At 39.0% G+C, this 21,687-nt stretch overlaps 2 protein-coding genes across 5 annotated transcripts in view; one reads left to right on the top strand and one right to left on the bottom strand.

Moving 5' to 3' along the window:
- polq (polymerase (DNA directed), theta) overlaps positions 1-9,561 on the top strand; it is a 34,803-nt gene extending 25,242 nt beyond the window's left edge. The window contains exons 24-32 of the mRNA XM_042334044.1: positions 225-399; positions 1,048-1,177; positions 2,438-2,553; positions 2,671-2,855; positions 4,994-5,105; positions 5,879-6,003; positions 6,525-6,684; positions 7,205-7,320; positions 8,324-9,561. Coding sequence (XP_042189978.1) covers positions 225-399; positions 1,048-1,177; positions 2,438-2,553; positions 2,671-2,855; positions 4,994-5,105; positions 5,879-6,003; positions 6,525-6,684; positions 7,205-7,320; positions 8,324-8,437 — 1,233 coding nt within the window. The 3' untranslated portion in view covers positions 8,438-9,561. The remainder of the gene's footprint in view (positions 1-224; positions 400-1,047; positions 1,178-2,437; positions 2,554-2,670; positions 2,856-4,993; positions 5,106-5,878; positions 6,004-6,524; positions 6,685-7,204; positions 7,321-8,323) is intronic.
- Positions 9,562-20,132: 10,571 nt separating this feature from the next.
- The window catches only part of stxbp5l (syntaxin binding protein 5L), a 191,449-nt gene continuing 189,894 nt past the window's right edge, over positions 20,133-21,687 (bottom strand). For all 4 annotated transcript variants that reach the window (XM_007908718.2, XM_042334522.1, XM_042334520.1 and 1 more), the window contains 2 exons: positions 21,290-21,510; positions 20,133-20,191 (listed from right to left, as the gene is read on the bottom strand). In XM_007908718.2, the coding sequence (XP_007906909.2) occupies positions 20,150-20,191; positions 21,290-21,510 (263 nt within the window). In that variant the 3' untranslated portion in view covers positions 20,133-20,149. The remainder of the gene's footprint in view (positions 20,192-21,289; positions 21,511-21,687) is intronic.

Here is a 21,687-nt window from a genome sequence, read left to right as displayed (position 1 = left end):
TTATTATTTTTAAATCAGAAATCATGTACTATACCTCAATAATGGTCTCTAGCAGAGAATTCCACCTTCCAGCTATTTCCCGAGTGAAGGCTTTTATCTCACCTCCACTTAAATTCCTTTTTGTGATTGTCTTAAATTTTGTGATCGTCTTAAAGACAATGTTTAACTTGTTTGTAAAGAAAAAATGAACCCCCACCTCCTTGTGGCCTATTCTGCCTCCTTAGCAAGTGCTAGAGAAGATGAAGTCCCTTCATCCTCTGCCTGGTTTGATCCTGGAGTGGAGAAGAATCACCAATGCGATGACCAAAGTGGTCTTCCCCCTGCAGAGAGAAAAGAGCCTCCACCAACGGCTGGGAATGGAAAGGATTTACTCCACTAGTCAGACGTACAGTGCCACAGGTAACAGTCTTAATATGCTAGGACTTCAGAGCTTTTGGTGGTGGCATTGTGTGTGTATTTTTTTTTGGTGGCTTTTAGTTCATTAAAATTTCCATTATGCTTCTGCATTTGTACTGCCTCCACTTCCTCTTTAGTAGCACACTAGACTACTGCTGTTTCCAACCTGGGGGGAGGGGGTCAGCAAGTGAAAGAAATTATTTTATTTGCGTTAAAGCATAATGGGCCAGTGTGATAGAGTATGAGCAGGCTTACAGATATGTGACATTGCAGTCTGCCTGCGTGTGCATGTAAAACGGTATTTCGGATTCAGAATAATAAGTGAACTCAGTGCTTTTAGCTGTATAATTAAGGTAAAATTGACTTTCATGCTTGAAATTAGGACAGATAAGTTAGTTTTTAAAAAATGCAAAGTGAACAGTTACAATAATGTGACTTGCATTAAAATAGCAGAGTCTCAGCTCAGGTATATTTTTGATACCATCTTTTGAAGGCGATTTCAATTTGTTATATGGAACTAATCTCATATTAATCTGAGAAATGGATAGGCCTGAAAGTTTTCGTTTTGCTGCCCTGTGGAATACAGTTTGTGTTTGCTTCAAATATTGACAAATATTCACTTGGTTCCCTAATCAATTTGACGCCTACTAGGTCGAATTAGCTTTGCCGAGCCTAACCTGCAGAACGTGCCAAAGGATTTTGAGATTGAAATGCCAACAGTGATTGGGGAAAGTCCACCGTCTCAGGAAAGAAACAATGTGGCTCTACCTACAAAATCCAGGTATTGGAATGAATTGCTTCATATACACCTTTGCTTTAAGTAATTTCTTATGAAGTGCTTTAAAACTTCTCACTCCTATCTCCTTCCCTGAGTTTGGCAATGGTTTATCTTTTAGTCAGCAGTTGTAACATAATTGGCTTCTCTGCACCCTTTGTCTGAAACTAAATTAGTGTTTTATTCATCTAGAAAAAAAGTTCTTTTAAAAAAATTCAATTTGTGATGATCACCTGACATAAATCCAGCATTAAATGTACTATCTTCAATTTTTAAGGATGAAAAATTTGTACAGTAAATCCCTGGCTTACCGTATTCTGGGCATCCGGAAATTTGAATCTAGCTGGACGGGACCCAACACCTTTTAAAAAAATCAGCCCAACTCTCCCCACCGCTTCCCGCTTCAATTGTCCTTTCTCTGGTGTCCAGTGTCTCCGTGGGCGAGTGACTACATTTTGGTTCACATCAGTAGAAACGCATATGTAGTGTCGGAAGATGCATCACTGCCATTTTCTGGCATCGCTGCACACATTATTTTGCATTACCTTCATTGCAGTACACTTAGCTGGAAATTCCAGCTCTCCATACTGGGTCTCTCCTCCAGTAATCTGACTAGCCAGGGCTATTCTGTATTTGAATATTTGCTAACTTTATTAACTGTTCTCACTATTGACATGGTGTGATTTTAAAAAGAATAAACTAAAGGTAAGGAAAGCACAAAATGTGTTGAGAGATTGGAATGCCTTTCTTTTCAAAATGAGTGACAATGTAGGGATACTGAAAGAGCATATAGAGTATATTTATACTTTCAAAGTGCTTGTTTGTAATAGTTTTATAATCCACTAAATCAACCCACTTCTCCCTATTTTTCAAACGTTTTATTCTTCGTTTTTGCCTCCATCACTCTCAGCAAGCTTTCCTGTCTTCTATACCTCACTTTTGTTTCCTATTAGGACACAAGTGCCTTTATCTGTTGCTTTCCATACCAGGATCCACTTTCAGTATCCACATACCGCAATCTCACTGATCTCGGTGATGCTTCCTTATCTTGATTTTTTCTTTGAATTTAGAATTTAATGTTTGACAAATGCTAAAACATTTTTCGCCACTGTGTGTTTCTATGCCTGTCCCTCCACTCTCTGTGCTGGTATTACTGGTCACCGCAGTATTGGGCCTTATGTCCTCCTAGCGATAGAGTAGACCTGAAATACCGAATGAGTTATTCCAACACAATTTAAATAATACTTCAATTTGTTCTTGATTCAGGAGGCGGGGTTGCAATGTCCGACTACCTGATCAGGAAGCCATGATGGGAAACAGAAAGACTGATAAAGGGCTGCCATTTTTTGTCAGTATGAGACATGCATTTGTCCCATTTCCAGGTAATTTGTTTCATAATAATAACTACATGAAACATGACCCAATGGCTGAGTCCATATCTTCCTGGTTTGATAGGCAGGTTAAAAATTCCTAACTAACTACTTTGTTTTCTTATAAAGGTGGCCTGATTGTGGCAGCCGATTACTCCCAACTGGAGCTGCGGATCCTGGCTCACCTCTCCAAGGACAGGGGGCTGATCCGCGTCCTGAACTGCGGGGAAGATGTGTTCAAGAGCATTGCTGCCGAATGGAAAATGGTGGAGCCAGGGTCAGTGAGCGACAGTCTGAGACAGCAGGCTAAGCAGGTCGGTCCAGCCTTGTCAAAAAAGTTTCTAAATTGTGTCAGTGTCCACAGAGTTTCACTTCTCCTGTAGCTTAATAAAATGATAACATCTTTTGTTAATTATAGCGCTATAGTTATTCAGTGGAAATCTTAAAACACTTTTCAGTAATTACTGTGGTGTAATGATTATTTTTGTAGGCAAACGCACAGTAGTCATTTTATACATAGCAAGGTCCCATGAACATGCATGAAACTAATGACCAATTGTCTATGAGTATGAAATACTGAGCTTCTGTAATCCCCAGCGATGCCCAGTGACTATTACATCCAAGGCATAAAACCGACCAGAGCATCAACACTAATTAGCATTAGCTAGGCAGCCTTATTGCAGGGATCCAGTACCAGAGCACAAATGGTGTGTGAAATAATCACCTCCTTTTCACTGCAATGGGAGCTTTCCAAACATGCAGCTGATGCCCACTATTATGAGCACTGAACTTGTGTTGTATGTAATCCATTTTGTACTGGACCTGTTTTAAATGTTCTCCTGACCATTGATTTCTCCTCTCAGCCTGTCTCCTTAATGAGCAGTAGGTGGCATTGAAGACGAAATGAGGCTCAAACCTCTTTGATCCAGTGGATAGTGACACCAAAGGTTTCAAAAACTCCCAACTGTCAGCAACAAATTACACTTGTATAGAGCCTTTCACGTTGGGAGGACGTCCCAAGGCGCTGGACAGTCAGGGATTTGGACCCGAGCTGGGGGTTGGGATCAGGAGGGGTGGAGGGGAGGGAGGGTAGGGGTAGCTGTCCCACTCTAAGGGAATAAGTTACATTTCTACCAGTGATTATCCACTGTTCATTTGCTCTCTGAACATTCGATTTATTTTACATATCCCACCTGAACATGTTTTTAAAATTGAATTCCAAGAAAGTAGTTTAAAAATCTAATGAACTGTGAGTAGAATACATGCCAGGCATCACTGAGTTACACAAAACCACCCACGTGTTGCAGCTGTACCTGGGAGTAGATTTTGCACAAAATGCTGGTAACTAACTAATAATTCAATTCTTTGTGAACATATTAAAGGTGAGGCTATCGGTGAAGATCCGAAAATACCCCATTAGCATTATGGCTTGCAGAACTCGCTAGTGTTTGTGGTCAGGAATGACTAGTTTATGGTTTGTGCGAACAGCTTCCCTAAGCTGATATGTAGGGATCAATTTTGACGGATTTCTCATTGGATCCCTTCCAATTCCAATGGGGTGACTCCTTCCATTATCCAGAAGTACCCTGTTATAGCAGTCATTGATCAAGCACTACCTAGTGTGGGTCCACTGGTAGCATTAACTGGCTGACTAGAAAATGGATGACTTTGGGGTCATCACTGATATAATTTCCTGTTTGTTGCTTGCTATATGTGCAAGAAGCACTATTGATGTCTCTTGGTTCAGCGGGCACGTAACACACATTAATGACATCAGCAGCAACCTGCTGACTTTAAAATAGGAGTCCCAAGCTGTGGGTTTACCGCGCACTCTTCTAAGAGAATCAGAAGAGTGCTTCTCCAGACAGACTCCTCCAACTGCGGTAACAATGTTAAAGTGGTTATCTGCTGAATAGAATTTGACAGAGTGAGTTCAAACAGTTCAGATACGCACGTGAGCTTTGGCGTGAGGATTGGGATCCTTTTGTACCTCACTTGTGGGCCATGCTTTTGCACACTTGTAACACAGTTGGTGAGACCTTTGACCCAGCTGGGCTTGCCATATGAAAGTTACCCTATATGTGGCACCAACTTGAAGCAGCCTCACTCGCTCTGAGAATAGATCCAAGTTAGAGCAGCGTTCCCATTGGTCAACATCACGGACAAAATTCTTCTGGAGAAATCCTGCGCAATTGACCCCTTTAATTTGTGTTTCATTTCAATGCTGAAATGCTGGAACATATGATATCCACCAGCAAGCATTGTATTTAGTGAGTCTTCTACCATGTACCAGCTGACAAGAACCAATCAAAATCAATATTTGTTGTTCATCCATTTTGAACACTGCCTAAATATGAAAGACTATGTGCTGATGTTTGTGAGCTGTGTGAATCCTCTGTCAGTCAATGTCTTGGTTAGAAGGTTTAACCTTTGCTCCATTCTTATTCTGTAGATCTGCTATGGTATAATCTATGGGATGGGGAGCAAGGCTCTGGGTGAGCAGATGGACCTGGATGAGAATGATGCAGCTGCTTACCTCGAAACCTTCAAATCACGATATAAAGGTAAGGAAGCCTCCACTGCATTTTTACTGGTGGTTGGGATTGTAATTAATAAAAAAAACAAAGGCCGACTGGCTGGGCTTTTATAATAGGTTATAATAGGTAATAAATCAATCAATAGGTTATAATAGGTAATATAGGTTGTAAAAGGTAATATAGGTTATAATAGGTAATAAATCAATCAATAGGTTATAATTTACAGTACTCGTCAATTGCATTGGAGTCCTGTAGCTCAGTGGTTAGAGCATTCGCCTTGTAAGTGAGAGACCTGGGTTCGATTCCCTGCACGGCGAAACCTTGGGTAAGTTTCCTTAGTCCACATGCCTGATAATAATCCCTCAACNAAAAAAATAATTTGGTCACTTCAGTCCATGACTGTTTGTGGGACACAGCTGTGCGTAATTGGCATTTTGCCCACAAAATATACAGTCAATTCACTTTACAGTATATTCTGTGAAGCACTTTGAGACGTCTAGAAGATGTGAAAAGCGCTATATCAAATGCAAGGATTATTATTATTTGTTGTTTTAATTGCAGTGTTTGTTTGCAAATCCCAAATTGGCAAAAGGACAGGTTGCAAAATGTCTTGCTTTATTCAAAATTTGCAGATTTGGGATTTGGATGCAACAAATTTTACAAACCTGAAGTTACAATTAATGCAACAAATCCAGTTTGCCAATTTCACAACTTAGAACCCAGTTCTTCCTGAATGGGACTTAACACTTCTGTGTGAACGAGATTCAACCGTAAAGACTTGAATAAATTATTTTTCATAGGTATTCAAACGTTTCTTCGTCAAACTGTAAATAACTGTCGGAAAAATGGCTTTGTTCAAACAATTCTTGGCCGGAAGAGATACCTGCCAGCCATAAAGGATCCCAATCCACATGCCAAAGCTCACGTGCGTATCTGAACTGTTTGAACTTACTCAATCAAATTCTATTCAGCAGATAATCACTTTAACAATGTTACTGCAGTTGGAGGAGTTTGTGTTGAGAAGCACTCTTCTGATTCTCTTACAACAGTGTGTGATATAAACCCACAGCTTGGGGCTTCTATTTTAAACTAAACTCAAAAGGGATGAGTATTATTCAAACTAATCCTGCTAGTGATATTAAAAAAAAGTTTTTCGAGCTCTGTAGTTTTCCTAAAGTGAGGAATTCTCCATTCCCAGAGCGAGTCCATTGTTTAGCAGGCTGGGTGGTGGTATCAGTCTATTGGGCTCCCCATAGAATACCTTGAATACCACTGTTCAAATAAGCTCCTCAGGGAAGACTACACTTTAACAATTAAATTGCATTCACGTTCCCATAGCTGCAGTAGTTGCAGCATTGTCCCGGATTAATGCTTCAGTCAAGCTTCTGCTGAAAGACTTGGTGTGTTTGTGCTGATAAATTCACGCTTGGCTGTCAATGTTTGCAGGCTGAACGTCAGGCAGTGAACACCACTGTACAAGGGTCAGCAGCAGATCTGGTAAAAATGGCAACGGTCAATATCCAGAAACGGTTAGAGGAAAGCTTCCCATCTGTTGCCAAATCACACGGCCATCAGGAGAGAATAGTCCAGGGAAATATCCGATCTGGTGAGAGTTCTGCTTCATATTCCTTTTGTTTTCCTGTTTCTGAGACTAAAGAATCAGGGACTGTATTACCTGCTCACACACAGTGGCTTTGTGAACTTTTTCCCATCACCTGGCTGTTGTCCCAATGGTCTAGCTTCAGAAAACACTGATTCTCACAACTATCAGCCATCTCTGTCACTGCAGCCTGCAGGCTCAGGAACAGGGAATGAGTGTTGTTTATAATTAATCTCTGTCTTCTTCATTGGTTCTGAAATTCTGGAATCAGAACATCAATTTGCTTTTGAAGTTGGGGTTATCCAAAGTTGCACACAGTGTTTTAAATGCAGTTTCTCCCATAATCTATCAGGAAGGACAGAATAACGTCTGACTGGGCACAACCCTGTAATCTAATTAGTTTTGTTAATAACAGTTTAGGGTGTTAACTTGGTACAAATATGCTGGGAACATTCACTGATTGGAGTAAAGTATGCTGTGCATTTTTAATTTGAGGATAACTTGTCTCATTCACAACCAAATCTAGGATTCTCAGAAAGGAAGAGAAGGCGAGAGGTGTACCGACCAGCCAGTGGGGGATTCTTCATCTTGCAGTTACACGATGAACTGCTTTATGAAGTGGCCGAGAATGACATGATACAGGTGGGTTTGCAAAGAGTCCTTTTCCTTCTCTTTGACTCAAGACACTTGGGTTATTCAATGACAGAGGTACAGCCAAGATCCCCATTTTAACAATCGGGCTCTTCTCACAGCACCAGCTCATTTGACCTGCCAGCAATGTATAGCTTCTACCCTTTGGTATTATTTTGCACATATGGTATCTGCAGTAAGTGCAGATATACAGATCAAAAAAGCCGTGAAGTTGCCCTGCTGTGAATCATTTGTATAAAAGAGCCACATCAGTCAATCGACCTGTGTGGTTTAAGCTTTTGGCGTGGGAGTGACATTTCACTTGTTTGAGTTAATAGCAACGCCATGGTTCATGAAAAGTGTTTAAATATTTTGGTGCACAATATTTCATTCTGTTATTTCAAGCGATGCTAAATTTAACAGTGACATTTGTGAAACCAATTAATTTCACATTGAACTTGGCTGCAAAATCCCTGTTTTTTTTGGCTAGAATTCCATGGCGCAATTTAGGACAGGTGGGTTAATCTCATGCCAACCAGAGATAATGTGTGTTTCATCTTCAAGCTGGCCCTCACCAACTAACAAAAACAGAATATTCAGAGTTGGACCATTGCTATTCAATTTTTTTTATGTGCATTTTATTGGTAAATGACCTAGGGTCAAACTGCCTGTGCTAAAGTGCTCTGTGACGATGCTCTCTGATCAAGGGCTCATGAGGAGAGTGAGTGACTGTTCCCAGTGTGAGTACCACTGGGGTTGATTGATGATTGAACTGAGCTTTTCTGAAATAGAAATCTTTCAGCCGTGGAATTCTGATAACTGGAGTGGAGCAGAACATCAGAGCACAGCTGCTGAAAACTATAAAGGGAGAATATTGAGGCACCCTCTGTGCGGTGGCCATGTTTCACTGTTCATTTTCAATACCAAATCTCAGTCAACCCTTAAAATCATCTGTTCTCATGGATTTCGAAGATGACTGATCAGTCTCCTGCTATGTTTTTCCCCACCTCCCCAGGTTGCACAAATCATGAAGACTGAAATGGAAAACGCCATGAAGCTGTCAGTGAAACTCAAAGTTAAAGTGAGAATTGGTTCCAGTTGGGGGAGCCTCCAAGACTTAGACTTATAGACCATCACTAACAAGCAGTTTTATAAATGTAGATGAAATTACTGTAATGTTTTACAGTGTACTTTATAAAATATATTTATTGTCTACACAAGAGGTCATTTTGAATTGGATAATGTGGAATATAATTCAAAATCAATTGTATTTTTAAAAAGTCCAACAAAATGCTGACTGGATTCATTCTAAAAGTTGAGTGCACATTTTTCTCATCTATTTAAAAGAAAAAAACTATTTCCATGTTTTCAGAATCAAGTTATGGAGATAGTTGAAGGACCACACTTTGTGGTATCAGGAGCCCTCTGATATCTTAAAGATCTCGTTGTAGCACAAACATTAACTGCCTTCAATGCAACACTAAATTTACTTAATTTTTAATTCAATGAGAATTAACTTTTCAACCTGCACCTTTTACAAAGGGTACTAGCAGAACATACAGAAAAATGGGACCTCTGGTATGCATTTGCAATGCAAGTTATCCAACTTGCAAGCAGTGCCTTTTTAATTCAGTCATGTCTTTATTGTGGAGAGTGATTATGATGCAACAGAATTGTTCGGCTGATCTCTTTACAGGTGGGTTTAGCTGAGAGACCAAGACATCAAAGAACATTATCATGGGAATTGGTTTATTTCACTAAGGGATGGGTAGAAAGATAAGTGAACTTGACTTGTGGACAGTTTAAGAACTGAAAATAGGCAACGGTTTGACTGGCTGCCACCAGTTTCTGACTCTACAAATCTTTAGTAATTATCTGAAGTCGACCATTAAAAACTAATTGAACTTGGCATTTTAACAAGAAGTCATTTTGAATGAGACTAAATTGTAGTAAAACCCCATTTTGATATGGCTAAGATATTTTACTGTATTGATCTAACTGTTCCTATGAATAGTAAAATATGCTTTATCTGTTTTATAATGAAATCCTTTTTCTAATAGATTTTTAAACGTGTAAAACCTGTATATACAAATCAGAAAGATTTATTGTTGAAGGTAAAGTGGTAAGTGTTCTTATTATAACTTATAGAAAACATAGTGAAATGTCGCTAATTGATAGTGTATGGAATTGTTTCAAATGATATTTGAGAATAATTTATTTTTTTCAACTAAATTTACCTTGTTCAAAGAATAAAGAGAGTGAAACTAAAATTGTTTGATTTGTTATTTTTTAACTCTGTGGACAAAATGAAATTTTGGGAATTAGTTTGATTTTTAATTGCTTTTATCTTATACTTAGGGACTGGCTGGAGAACAAAAAGAATTCAGTGATGAATTGCTTCCATGTTGAATTTGAAACATAAGAGACAGATTACTTTCCTTGGTTTCTAGATTCTAGAATAGCTTTAACAATTGTTTAGTTTTTTTAAGACACAGGCTGTTGAAAATATGAAATCCATACTGTCTTGTTCCCACTCCACAGCTGGGCATCAATGTTACAAATCCCATTTTATACATTTATCGTGGTACTTGTTATTCCTCACCTTTGTTCATCCTGACCTCCCCTGCCATGAGAGTTCGCCACACAGTCCATCTAAATTTGCAGGTGAGAATGAACAGCAGTTTAGGCATTATAAACTTATAATAATCCTTGCATTTGATATTTATATTGGATAACTACGTTTTCATCTAAATATACAGGACATTTCAATTCTTGTATATTAAGGAGAAAATTGTACTTGTATTATGAACGTAATGTTCCCTGTCTTTAGGTCTCAGTGGAATGATGAGGCTTTTCTGTGTGTAAATGTAATAATTTGATATTTATATGAGGTTCCCTCATTATTTTAATGCAAATCAACTTAAAACCAATAGATACTCACCTATCCATTGTGCGGTAGGACTGATTTTCTATCTGACATTTTGCTAACCTCCAAGAGATTGCATTAGAAACATACCACAAATAATTGACAGAAATTCAATCAGATGTTTATTTCCCATTAATTTTTATCATTATGCAGCACATCCTCAAGTAAAAGGTGGGTTTGTCTCTAACACTAGAATACTGAACAGGAAATGAACGGTGCAAGTCCATTTTACAAACGATTTTTGCCCATCCGCTTTTATATGCAATGACAGGAGGTGATGGTAAACTACATTATGGCATCTACAGTCAATGACTGAGCCGGTGATCAGGCACCATCAAGACCAGTAACAATTGTTTTTCAGCTAGTAATATAAAAAAAACTTCAAAACATAACTAACGGAACACCCTGTTACATCATTTTAAAGCTATATGCACTGATATGTGTAACACAAATGGATTCTCTTTTTTTCCAGCAAAGTTCCATAGAATATTAATCTGCACATTTCAACTATCAAGGCTCTTTTTTCCATTTATAATTTAAATGAGATTTCCCCCCCGTCACGTATACCCCATATCTCAATAGAAAGCATTAACATTATGCACCAACAAACTTGTACAACATATACATTACATATAGAACATTGTATGTACAACCATATACAGTTTTCATTCCTACAACCTACAGAAACGTCAGTTCATTGAAGTGCCGAAATCACATTGAAGAAGCCGTTTTAAAAGAATTAAAGGTAAACATTTAAATAGCTGCAGCAAGGATAGCAAAGCTGTGCCGATTGTCACTGCTACCCTTACCTGGGAGGGTACTTCCCTTTTAAATATTGTGCAAAAACATTACACACCTGATCTTATGGCTGGGACATACAACAACATTCAACTTGTGAATATTTTCTGCCCCCAAAAAACCTTCAATGTATCTTATTTCTCTTTTATTTGGACCTGTTTGCTTCCCGGTTTCTTTTATTTCAAGCTTTAAGAAAACACAAAAAAAACAGCTACTCTCCAACCTGCTATCCCAAAAATATTGTGTGTACCAGTTGGATCCTAGTCGATGTATTATTTTGATCAGAGAAGTGCAAGGAATAAGCAGCAATTCACAATCACAGGGGGGAAAAGAACCTGAACAGTTGCCAAGCGTTTAGTAAAATTGTTCAGCAGTATCTCACATATTGCTATGCTCATTTTTGCAATGTCATATCACTGTCCATGCCCCTGAACAATACACAGCTCTGTGCTGAAAGCCACCCAAATCAGCACCTGGGGATGAGCAACCCCCTGAAGATCCGGACAAAAGTACAGCGTTTGTTACAAACATTGCAAGACTGATTTTTTAAAAAAAAATTCACCTGTGAAAACAGTATTTTGAAACTTCAAACCAATGGAAAAATAAACATCTTAATGGAGCAGTGGTTAATAACAGATTTTAACTCGCAAGCAAAACGAAAACTCATTTCTACATATTTCAACAAGGATCACGGAGCAATAATACCATCACAAAATCACATGTACTTGTCGAATGATATAGGGAAAGCACTGTCACAATGGTAACAACTTAAAACTGTTACTGTCTTGATCCCATCCCTCCAACATGACATAGTTCCTTTAATTGATGATTTAATAGGTGACCTGCCCAAAATATGCAGTGATCAGCATTGTCTGGCCGTGGCAAATGATATCCAACAGTTTCTTGCCAACTTGGCCACTTTGCAATCAGTTTTTGAGCACCTGCTCAGTAAAGTGTTAGAATTGTCCATTAACCAATTTTTTTTTTTTCGCCCAGCAAAGGCATTCCAAATGAACAGCTCCTCTCTCTAGTGCAATAGTAATGCAAATCTGTTGGTTGATGCTGAGCATGGCCCTTCTGTTCCCTAACCTATTACAATATTATTAGTGACATACAAAGCTCACAAATAAATACTGGTTAAAGTATAGTATATAATAAAATATAAATCATAATAATATACAGAAAAAACATTTTCCTTTAAAGGCAATATTTTAAAAGATATTAAACTCCACAACAGGTTAAGTGAAACAATGGAATTATGAAACTCACCACAGTGATATATATATAATAAAATGGATGCAATGTAAACTTAAAACAGTGTAACTCTGTATTTTAAGATAAAGAATTTGCTTTTTGATGGCACATTTTAGAGGAGAAAATAACTCAGAACCACTATAGATCTGGTCCATTAGATACAAGTGTTTAAAAGGCTGCAAAGGCTCCTTCTTCAAAAGATACTTGTTTTTTTTCAGACAAGGTTTTATAACTGCGCCCTGTTCTAGGGGAATTCTCCTGTCGGTTAATTAAAATATTTACATATTTTAATTGCAGACATGTACTAAGATCTTTTGAAGAACAGATCCCTCTCCCTCGGACAACCACCACACAATGAAAACCAACAAGGAGCAAACTTATTCCCATCTCTGTCCTTAACCTCAAGAAATGGGATAAAGAAAAAAAACGGTCAATCAGCTGGCACTCTCTGCTTCTGACTAATGATTTTCCAATAAGGTCAGCACATTGGAAAACTATTAGGTGCCATGCTGATACGGTAGAATATATCCCACAAATTTCTTCGTCTCTTACTGGGAATCATTGGGAATAGAGAGGCAACCAGAGGCAGAGCGTTCTCTCAGGGAATGATTCTAGCATTCAAACTCACAGCAACCAGTAGCTGGTTGTCTGTTTTTACTTGGAGAAAGAAGGCAATAACTTTTAAAATTCATCAGACCATGCAAACTATGGTAACAAAAAACATAACATAAAATAAACCAGAATATAATAAAGTAAAATATTTTTAAACCAGAGACATGGTGAGACGAGAATTCTGTGGGGACACATCCAGTGAAGTTATCAAACACCCATGTGGCCAAAGAACTAATTCAACAGCTCTTCTGCACAATCTCCAGTGCACATATACCCAAGATAGATGTCGTGTGGGGGTATCCTAACAATATTATAATTAATTCTTGCACTCGATACAGTGCATTAAAAATGCACACAGAGTACCTTACAAACTTTGTGTAGTGACTCACTGTAGGCAAACATGGAAACCAACTTTCACACAACAATGTGCCACAAACAGCCATAAAAGAAGTGACCAATTTTCTGGAAACCATTGGTGAGGACTAAACCTAACACAATCCACAAATTTATCATCAAAAGTTACCATCTTTTCAGAATTGTGTGGCAGATTGATTTATTTTCATGTTAATTTCACTGCTTTCCTGCGTCAGGAAAACATGGCTGTGAGTTGTTTTGCCTCCTGAAGGGTGAGCCTTTTAATAGCCTGACACCTAATACATTGGGCCAAGTGCTAGGAGTTTTCATCCCTGTTTGAGCAACAAACCTTTTACTTTATAAGGAAACAAAAATATTTCAGTCCTGATTCCCCAAACATGACTGAAATCATGCTTCCAAAAAAACAAACTCACAACACGAATGTCTTAATTTAAATCTTGAAATATAATTGAGGTGTGCATCAATGGATTTATATTTGATGATTAAACTTGAGTTGTTCATAAACAAATCAATGCACAATGTAAATGAGTGAATTTCATAGCATTTTAAACATCTGGCACTTTGCACCACACTTACATTTCCATCTTTTATATGGAATCCTTGCTATGAGGTGCTATTCTCCCAAGTGAGCAGCATTGGCACTGCCCTGTGCAGGGATAATAAGTACCAGTGAAATGATTTCAAAATTATCATAGCAGTTCATAATCAAGTAGTAATCATAATCAGTGTAGATTGTGCTAAGAGTTGAAGGGTATTTCATGACCACAGAATAAAGATAACACTTCATGGATTACAGTGATCGTAAACATTCTTTCAATTTGTGCTAAAATAGCCATAATTCCCAGCCACCTGTGCTGCTTTGTAAGCCATGGATCTTTCATACTCACTGGAAAGCTGGTAACTCACTCTCAATAGTAAGTGAATATGTATGTCTTTGGTAGCCATAATCATAAGAATAAAAAATAATACAGTGAAGGGTGAATTAGAATAAAGTGCTTTCCTTGCTGATTATCATCTAGAATGCTAAAGTCAGTCAGTTCACACGCAGACTGTTTAAGAGTCATAAAGTGTTTTAAGGGCACCACAAACAATGCATGTTATTTTCTGGGATCACAATAAAAGGACAAATCAGCGGTTTGGATTTAACTTAGTGTCACAAGGTACATCTTTTGCTGTGATCCCTTCAATTTCGGATCAATTGTTGTAACCAAACTGGCGCCTGCAATTTCATCAGATTTGTTTTCATTGATTCACATGAAGGCAAGCAGTCACCGGCATGTGTTGAAAGTATAAAATATGGGCAAAAGTGACTAGTGCTAATTTAGCCAAAAAAAAATTTAGTTTAATGAAATAAAATCCCAACTAAAAGTTCAAAACAAAATTACGAAATTAAGTGATTTGGCTTTGAAGAAATTTGTCAGATCTGAAATAGTTTCTATCTTCCCTGTGGTATACCTGAGTATGTCATAACAAGGGTTTATGATTTTATATGGGGAACTGTTAGATCAATGAAATCTAGCTCCTATATCTTCTAACAGTGGAGATATTAATATCTTCACCATGGTGAAGCGATTACAACTCTGACAAGACAATGCTCTGTTTAAATAAGGAAATAAATATAAAAATTAAGAAAAAATTGGCAGTGTTTTAAGAAGACGTCATGCAAAAAGAATAAATTATTGGTAGTATGATTTGATTTCTGTACATCATGCTATAATTATTAATCAGGAAGCGAGAATATGACAGTTGTTTAACAAATTCTTTTTGGCCAACCTAGCAATACAAATCTTTGCATATCTAGGGGGAGATGGAAACTTGAGACAAGTATTCCAACATGACAATTCAGGAAGGGAAATGCTGAGATTGTCCATCACTTTCCACACATTCACCTACAATACCGTACAAAATTACATTTGTAAAGTGCCTTTCACGTCGAAAGGAAGTCCCAAGGCGCTGGATAGTCAAGCATTAGGACCCGAGCGGGGGGTTTGTGATCAGGGAGGCTGGAGGGCAGAAAGGGTAGGAGGGTGACTGGGCTGGGGATATGGAGCAGGCCGGAGCCTGCTGAGCGGAGGATAAGGACAGGTTGATAATGGATTAGTAGATCGGAGATGTAGTAGGGGTCAAGGCCATTGAGGGCCTTAAAGGTGAGGATGAGAATTTTGAACTCGATCCTCTGAGGGATGGGGATCCAGTGGAGCCGGGGGAGGTGGGTGTGAGGACATTGTGGAGGGAAGTGTTGGGAAGGCCGACAAGCAGGGCTTTGGCATAGTACAGCCTGATTGTAATGAAGGCATGTATGAGGTTTTCGGTGGCATGAGGGGTAAGGTAGTAGTGGAGTCAGGCAATGTTGCAGAAGTGGGGGAAGGCAGAGTAGGTCATGGCATGGATGTGGGGGATAAAGGACAGTTGAGGGTTGAACAAGACGCCTAGGTTCCTGACTGGCTTGGTGAGGTGGAGTGTGTATCCCTGGAAGATAGACAACCTAGAGCAAGAGGCTGATCAAGGAGAGGCACTGCACACACTCTGCGGTCAGGACCAACCTATCCTAACTGAAGGAGGCTCCATGAAGCCAAGACACATTGGAGGTGATAAATTAGCATAAAATAAAATACTAACAGGTGAAGCTCTTGCTGGCACAAACCAATTACAAAGTTTGAACCTAATGCATCCTGGATAGCATGAACAAAACGCAAAATACTGCAAATGCTGGAAATCTGAATCAAAACAGCATGAATCTTATTTCAGTTTGCACCATCCTCTCCTGCAAAGATCTACATCACGTTTTGTGAGTCTGCAAATGAAAAAGATGAAAACTCAATAAAAACCTAAGCAGAACTGTAAATAAGATGGAGAATGTGAGGTGTGTGTGTGTATGGGGGGGGGAGGGGGAAGAAAATTACATATCAATAATCTCAACTTTGTACCAGCCAGATCTTTGTGATTTCATAAGATCTACAGAAACCCAATATGTAGATAACGTTTATTTCACTACATAAGTGGTGGGACAGATGTTGTGTCACATCTGATATCCTTTATAATTGTCTTGACATTACATCAATAGAAATAATTTTTAATTTCACTCTGAATGATTTTGAAGTGAAATTTCTGTGCTACCTGTAGGAACAATGTTAAAATAACCACAATTTCATCTTGACTAGTTGTAGTTCTGAGTTTGTGCCCTGTGTGGAAAACAACAGATGTCTGTCTACACTGCATATGGATGACAAACATCTATTACTCCTGGTAATGTGAAGAGAATGAAAGGCAATTCTGATTCAGAATGAAGTGTGTAGTAGGATCGATCATAAACTGGAGGAAGATATGGATTCCAATTAATGAATTACATGTCAACATATCCAATGCTTTAGAAATTTGCTAATTGAACATTTATCATCGAGAATTGTGTTAATACCACAAATTAAATCTCTTGTTTGCAGACTGGAGCACTTATTATTTATGTTGTGGTTTGTTTGACAATAGTCAGCATCTTTGTTAACTCCTGAGCTACGATTGTTGAAGGTAATACTGATTAGAGTGAACCAACCAACACAAGGAGGCAGTGTAAGTGCACAAGAGTGAGTCTGTCAAATAAGTGATATTCAAATGAGACTTTCCCTGTTCTGGGTTTAGATTACACAAACGTCCTCCGCTTGTGGCACCTGATCATTTTGTAAATAAGGGAAACTGTTTGGTTGGGGATATAATGAAATATTGAGAAACTGCAGCTCATGTATTTCAAAGAATCACAAAGAATGTGATATTTACTCTGCCTCACAATTGGCTAATATGATATTTCCAATCTTCTGCTCTGTGCAAACCTGAGATATAAATTTGGGAAATTCAAATTAAGATGGAACAATCTGACATAAATTTCCAACCGGTTTCAATCAAGAAATAAATTACTTATAGATAAGTACTTATTACTGCACAATGTATAATGGTGAGTGTCAGCAGTTTCAGCATAAACAATATAGGATCACATTCAGTTCTGATCATTCTGAAACAATGTGAGACAGAAAACAGGATGCTGTGCTGTATTGCCAAATCATTGAGTTCAGATGCCAAGAAGTCAAGGTCAATTTTTACAGTGCTTTAGTCAGGTGCGCCTGAGAACTGGAGTCCTGTAGCTCAGTGGTTAGAGCACTCGCTTTGCACGTGAGAAACCTGAGTTCAATCCCAGGCAGAGGGCGAAAGCTTGGGCAAGTTTCCTTCCTCCACAACCCTTATAATAATCCCTCCAAAAAAAACAAAACAATAATAAATTGGTCATTTTCAATCCACGACTGTTTGTGGGACATTGCTGTGCGCAATTGGCTGCCGTGTTCGCACACAAATATACAGTCAATTCACTTTACAGTATATTCTGTGAAGCGCTTTGGGACGTCTAGAAGACGTGAAAAGCGCTATATCAAATGCAAGGATTATTATTATTATTATTAAAAACATAAGGGGGCTTCCCCAGCCCTAAGGGACGTGCAAGGTGGTGTGCAGGTAATTATTATTAAAGGGATGAGCTACAAGGAACCATTAATAAACTAAGGCTCTTCAGCCTTGAAAATAGGTAATCTTAAAGAAGGACACAAGATGTCAAATGGGATTGAGAAAGTAAACCCAATACTTGCAGATATATCAAGTCAGCAAACGAGGTACAAGATCAGGGGCGAAAAGGGCATTTTCAGGATAGACACCAAGATGAATTTCTTTACAAAGAGGGTAATTAATAACTGGAACTGGTTACCAGGAATGGTAGGATGAGGCAAGGACAATGACTCATTTAAGAAACAGCTTGCTGCAGTAATTCGGAATATGGTAAATTGGGTATTCTAAAAGGGTGAGATTTAATTGCCTTGTAGATTACAACCTCTACTGTGATTGTCACTTAAACTGATTAAGTGTAAAGTATTAGAAAAAGGGAGATTTTAGCACTTCTCAGTTATAATGGTATTGAACACTATGCCTTTCCCAATCTCTTGATCATTTTTATTCTACTAAATTGATAGTGGAGCAAATGGAATAGATTATTGATTCAGTAGGAGTGAAGCAGGTAACGTAAACCCTGTTGAAAATGTGTGCTCTGGAAGTGTATTGGCTCCAGAGTTTCATGTCTGTGCCATTCTGAGAATGAGATAATGTAAATTCTCCAACAGTTTGATACAGAAATTACTGTACTAAATAATAATAATCCTTGCATTTGATATAGCGCTTTTCACGTCGGGAGGACGTCCCAAAGCGCTTCACAGAATATACTGTAAAGTGAATTGACTGTATATATGTGGGCGAACGCGGCAGCCAATTACGCACAGCAATGTCCCACAAACAGTCGTGGATTGAAAATGACCAATTTATTATTGTTTTTTGTTTTTTTGGAGGGATTATTATTAGGCTCTGTGTGGAGTAAGGAAACTTGCCCAAGGTTTCGCCCTCTGCCTGGAATTGAACTCAGGTCTCTCACTTGCAAAGCGAGTGTTCTAACCACTGAGCTACAGGACTCCACGTACTGGCATGTAGAACAGAATCCTTGCCTGAAGTCACCCTGTCAACATCTGACTGTCAGCAGCTTTGATAGCTGGAGTATCAATTTGTTTATATAAACAACATTTGAGAAATGCATGATGCTGTGTAAGGATGATTCTGATTAAAAGTTAGCTGAGATTTTGCATCCTGTTTCACAGTATGCAGTGGGTGTGAAGCAGAGTGATATGGAAAGTGTAATAGAGGAAAGTGGAAAGGAGGACATATCTAATGTAATCTCAATCAGAGCTAGATGACATACAGAGTCTGGATATCTATAGCTCCGGCAATACCCAGCTCCGTGCATTACCCAACTTCTCAAAGCTGTCAATATCCAGTGTTATAGTCAATATAGTTGGATAATCCACGTCCCCTCAAGATATCAACACACTCAAGAGGTCAGTTTGATTATGTCTGGCTTTATCACTTCGCTTTACTAAAAAAAGGAAAGTATTGGCATACTCTGTAACCAGAAAGCAAATCTGATGATCTGACTTTTCACTCCATTGTTGCTAACATCAGGCAAGCTGAGGGCTTTACCAATTTTAGAGCAATTTGCTGATGTCTGGGGGAAGGGGGGGGAGGGGTCAGATTGGGGAGTAGGAGTCTTGGAATTGGCTGCAAAGGGAAATCTTTGTAAAAGTGTCAGATTTACTGCAAGCTTATCTGTTATTGGGCATTGTATAAAGTTACCTCAACTGAACAACAAGTCCACTTTTTCGATGAATCAACCAACCCATCAATCAACCCTCTATTGCAGTTCCTATGCACGTTTTGGCTTTGCTATGCAGATTTAAAAAATAGAAATATTTGCTTATTTTCCTGTTATATTCTGCCTATGCTAGAAATAATTCTGTTCCTTCCCCCCACCCTCCACTCCCTTGTAATAACATGCTTTTGTTTTCATCATAAGTGTGGTGTGTTTTTTTTCATGCAAGGTGTTAAGGTAGGTCTAGTTCTGTATAGGAGCATTATCATTCAAACCTGTACAAGTTTCTACCAGGTGGCTCTGGCTCCTCCCTTCCAATCATCCCCTCCGCCCCATCATTTTGAGAGCAAAAAAGCTCTGTTTAAACAAAGAATGTCCATTGTAGCAGCTTGGTAAAATGGGAACACACAGGCTTCTAGGTTGAGATTCTATTACAATGATCCCGATGAACTGAGACTTCTGATTAAGCCTTCAGCTCACTCAGTTGTGGAAAAGGGAAGGGCGTGGTGGTTTTTTTTCCAAATTGTTTTCAGGTAAAGGGAATTTTGGAGGAGAAAAGCCATTTCCTTTCCAGCGGCCAGTGGAAGGAGACAATGTCCATTTTCCTGAATGGCATTATTGTATCAATACATTGCTAAGGGCTCGTGAAGTCTTCAGAACTGATACCACTTCTTATCCCTGCACTTCAGCATCAACTGGAAAAAGAAGAAAAGAGAGACACCTGAGCGAAGACTGTCACAGGGAGCCCAATGACACAGACAGATCGACAATCATTCTGGCTGATAGCCCATATACAAAGTCTATAATCTACTCAGTGGTTAAGGCAGTATAGATAGCTTTATGAACCACAACATTCAGTTTTGCATTCTCGGTTCTGTGATATGCCCTTCCCTTGGACTATGAGGAGTGGCTAAGTAAATTGGGCTTGTTCACACCGGAAAAGAGAAGATTGAGAGGCGACACGATTGCTGTCTTTAAGATTCTAAAGGGGCAAGACAATATAGATGACAGGCTGTTTCAACTTGTCCTGAATAGTAAAACTAGAGAATACGGCCTGCGATTGAAGGGGATAAATTCAGAACAATCTACACAAACACTATTTCAGCAAGTGAATAGTGAATCTGTGGAACAGGCTCCCTAGGGAGATGTTGAAGCAGGAAGTGTTGATTCTTTCAAACACAGATTAAATAGTTTTCTTTTCAGAAATAACATTATGGGATATAGTACATAGGTAGTTTGGGACATATGTGCATCCGATCGTCAGGAAGTTGGAAGGCGAACTAGATGGATCTTGGTCTTTTTTCTTCTAGCATTTCTTATGTTCTTATGTTAAAGATTTCAGGTCTCAAACCAGAACTTCAGTTCATAATCTCAGCTGATGTCTCCGTACATAACTGAGGGAGTGCTGTGGTTTGTATGAGACTTTAAAAAAACTGTCTCCCCCCCCCAACCCACTCACGCCCCCCCAACGTCGTCCTGACCCGAAAAACACTTTACAAATTTTGTATTGGATTGTATAGGTCACCTTAGTGGGTGAGTGAGCAGTTTTCAAGACTCTGCCGGTGAAATCAACAATTACCTTGTCAAATGAGACCAGCATGAGGTAACCCATGGTGTGGCAATGTCTGACCTCTATTTGGTGCCTCCCACACAGACATGTCTCACTCAACATGACCAAGGGCACAAATGTGCATCTCCTAATTCTCCAACGCCACTCTCGGTCCGATGGTCTTTCCTTTACATCCATTGGCTGTGAGAGAGAAAAGCCCTATAAAGAACCACGTGCAGCCTACCTCATGTGCATGTTTGGAGAACGACTCTGCACTCGACATCATGGCAGCTGACCTGTCTTCCAATTCCCCCAATCTCTGTCCACGTTCGTCTAGTGCAATGCGAGCGCGAGCTAGATCCCCAACAACTCCAGACGCCGCGCCTTTAACCCCTTCAAGTCCACCAGGTCCTGGGATGTGCTGGGCAAGACTCCGAGATGCCTTTCCCGCCGAAGCCTCACCAACTGAAAGAAGAAAAAAACCTTCAAGAAATGATAATTTAGCAATGTAGAATTGAACCATTAGGTTAAAATTTGCCATGTCCCTCAACACATTCTATGTGTAATTTAAGACAAGGATCACCTGCAAATTTATTCCTTACCTAATACATAGAGTGTGAAATCTAACTTATTGCAGTGATA

This window comes from Callorhinchus milii, unplaced genomic scaffold (assembly GCF_018977255.1).
Source record: "Callorhinchus milii isolate IMCB2004 unplaced genomic scaffold, IMCB_Cmil_1.0 Scaffold4, whole genome shotgun sequence".
Taxonomy (NCBI): domain Eukaryota; kingdom Metazoa; phylum Chordata; class Chondrichthyes; order Chimaeriformes; family Callorhinchidae; genus Callorhinchus; species Callorhinchus milii.
The sequence above is the reverse complement of the archived record's forward strand: the minus strand, read 5'-3'. Positions and strand labels throughout refer to the sequence as shown.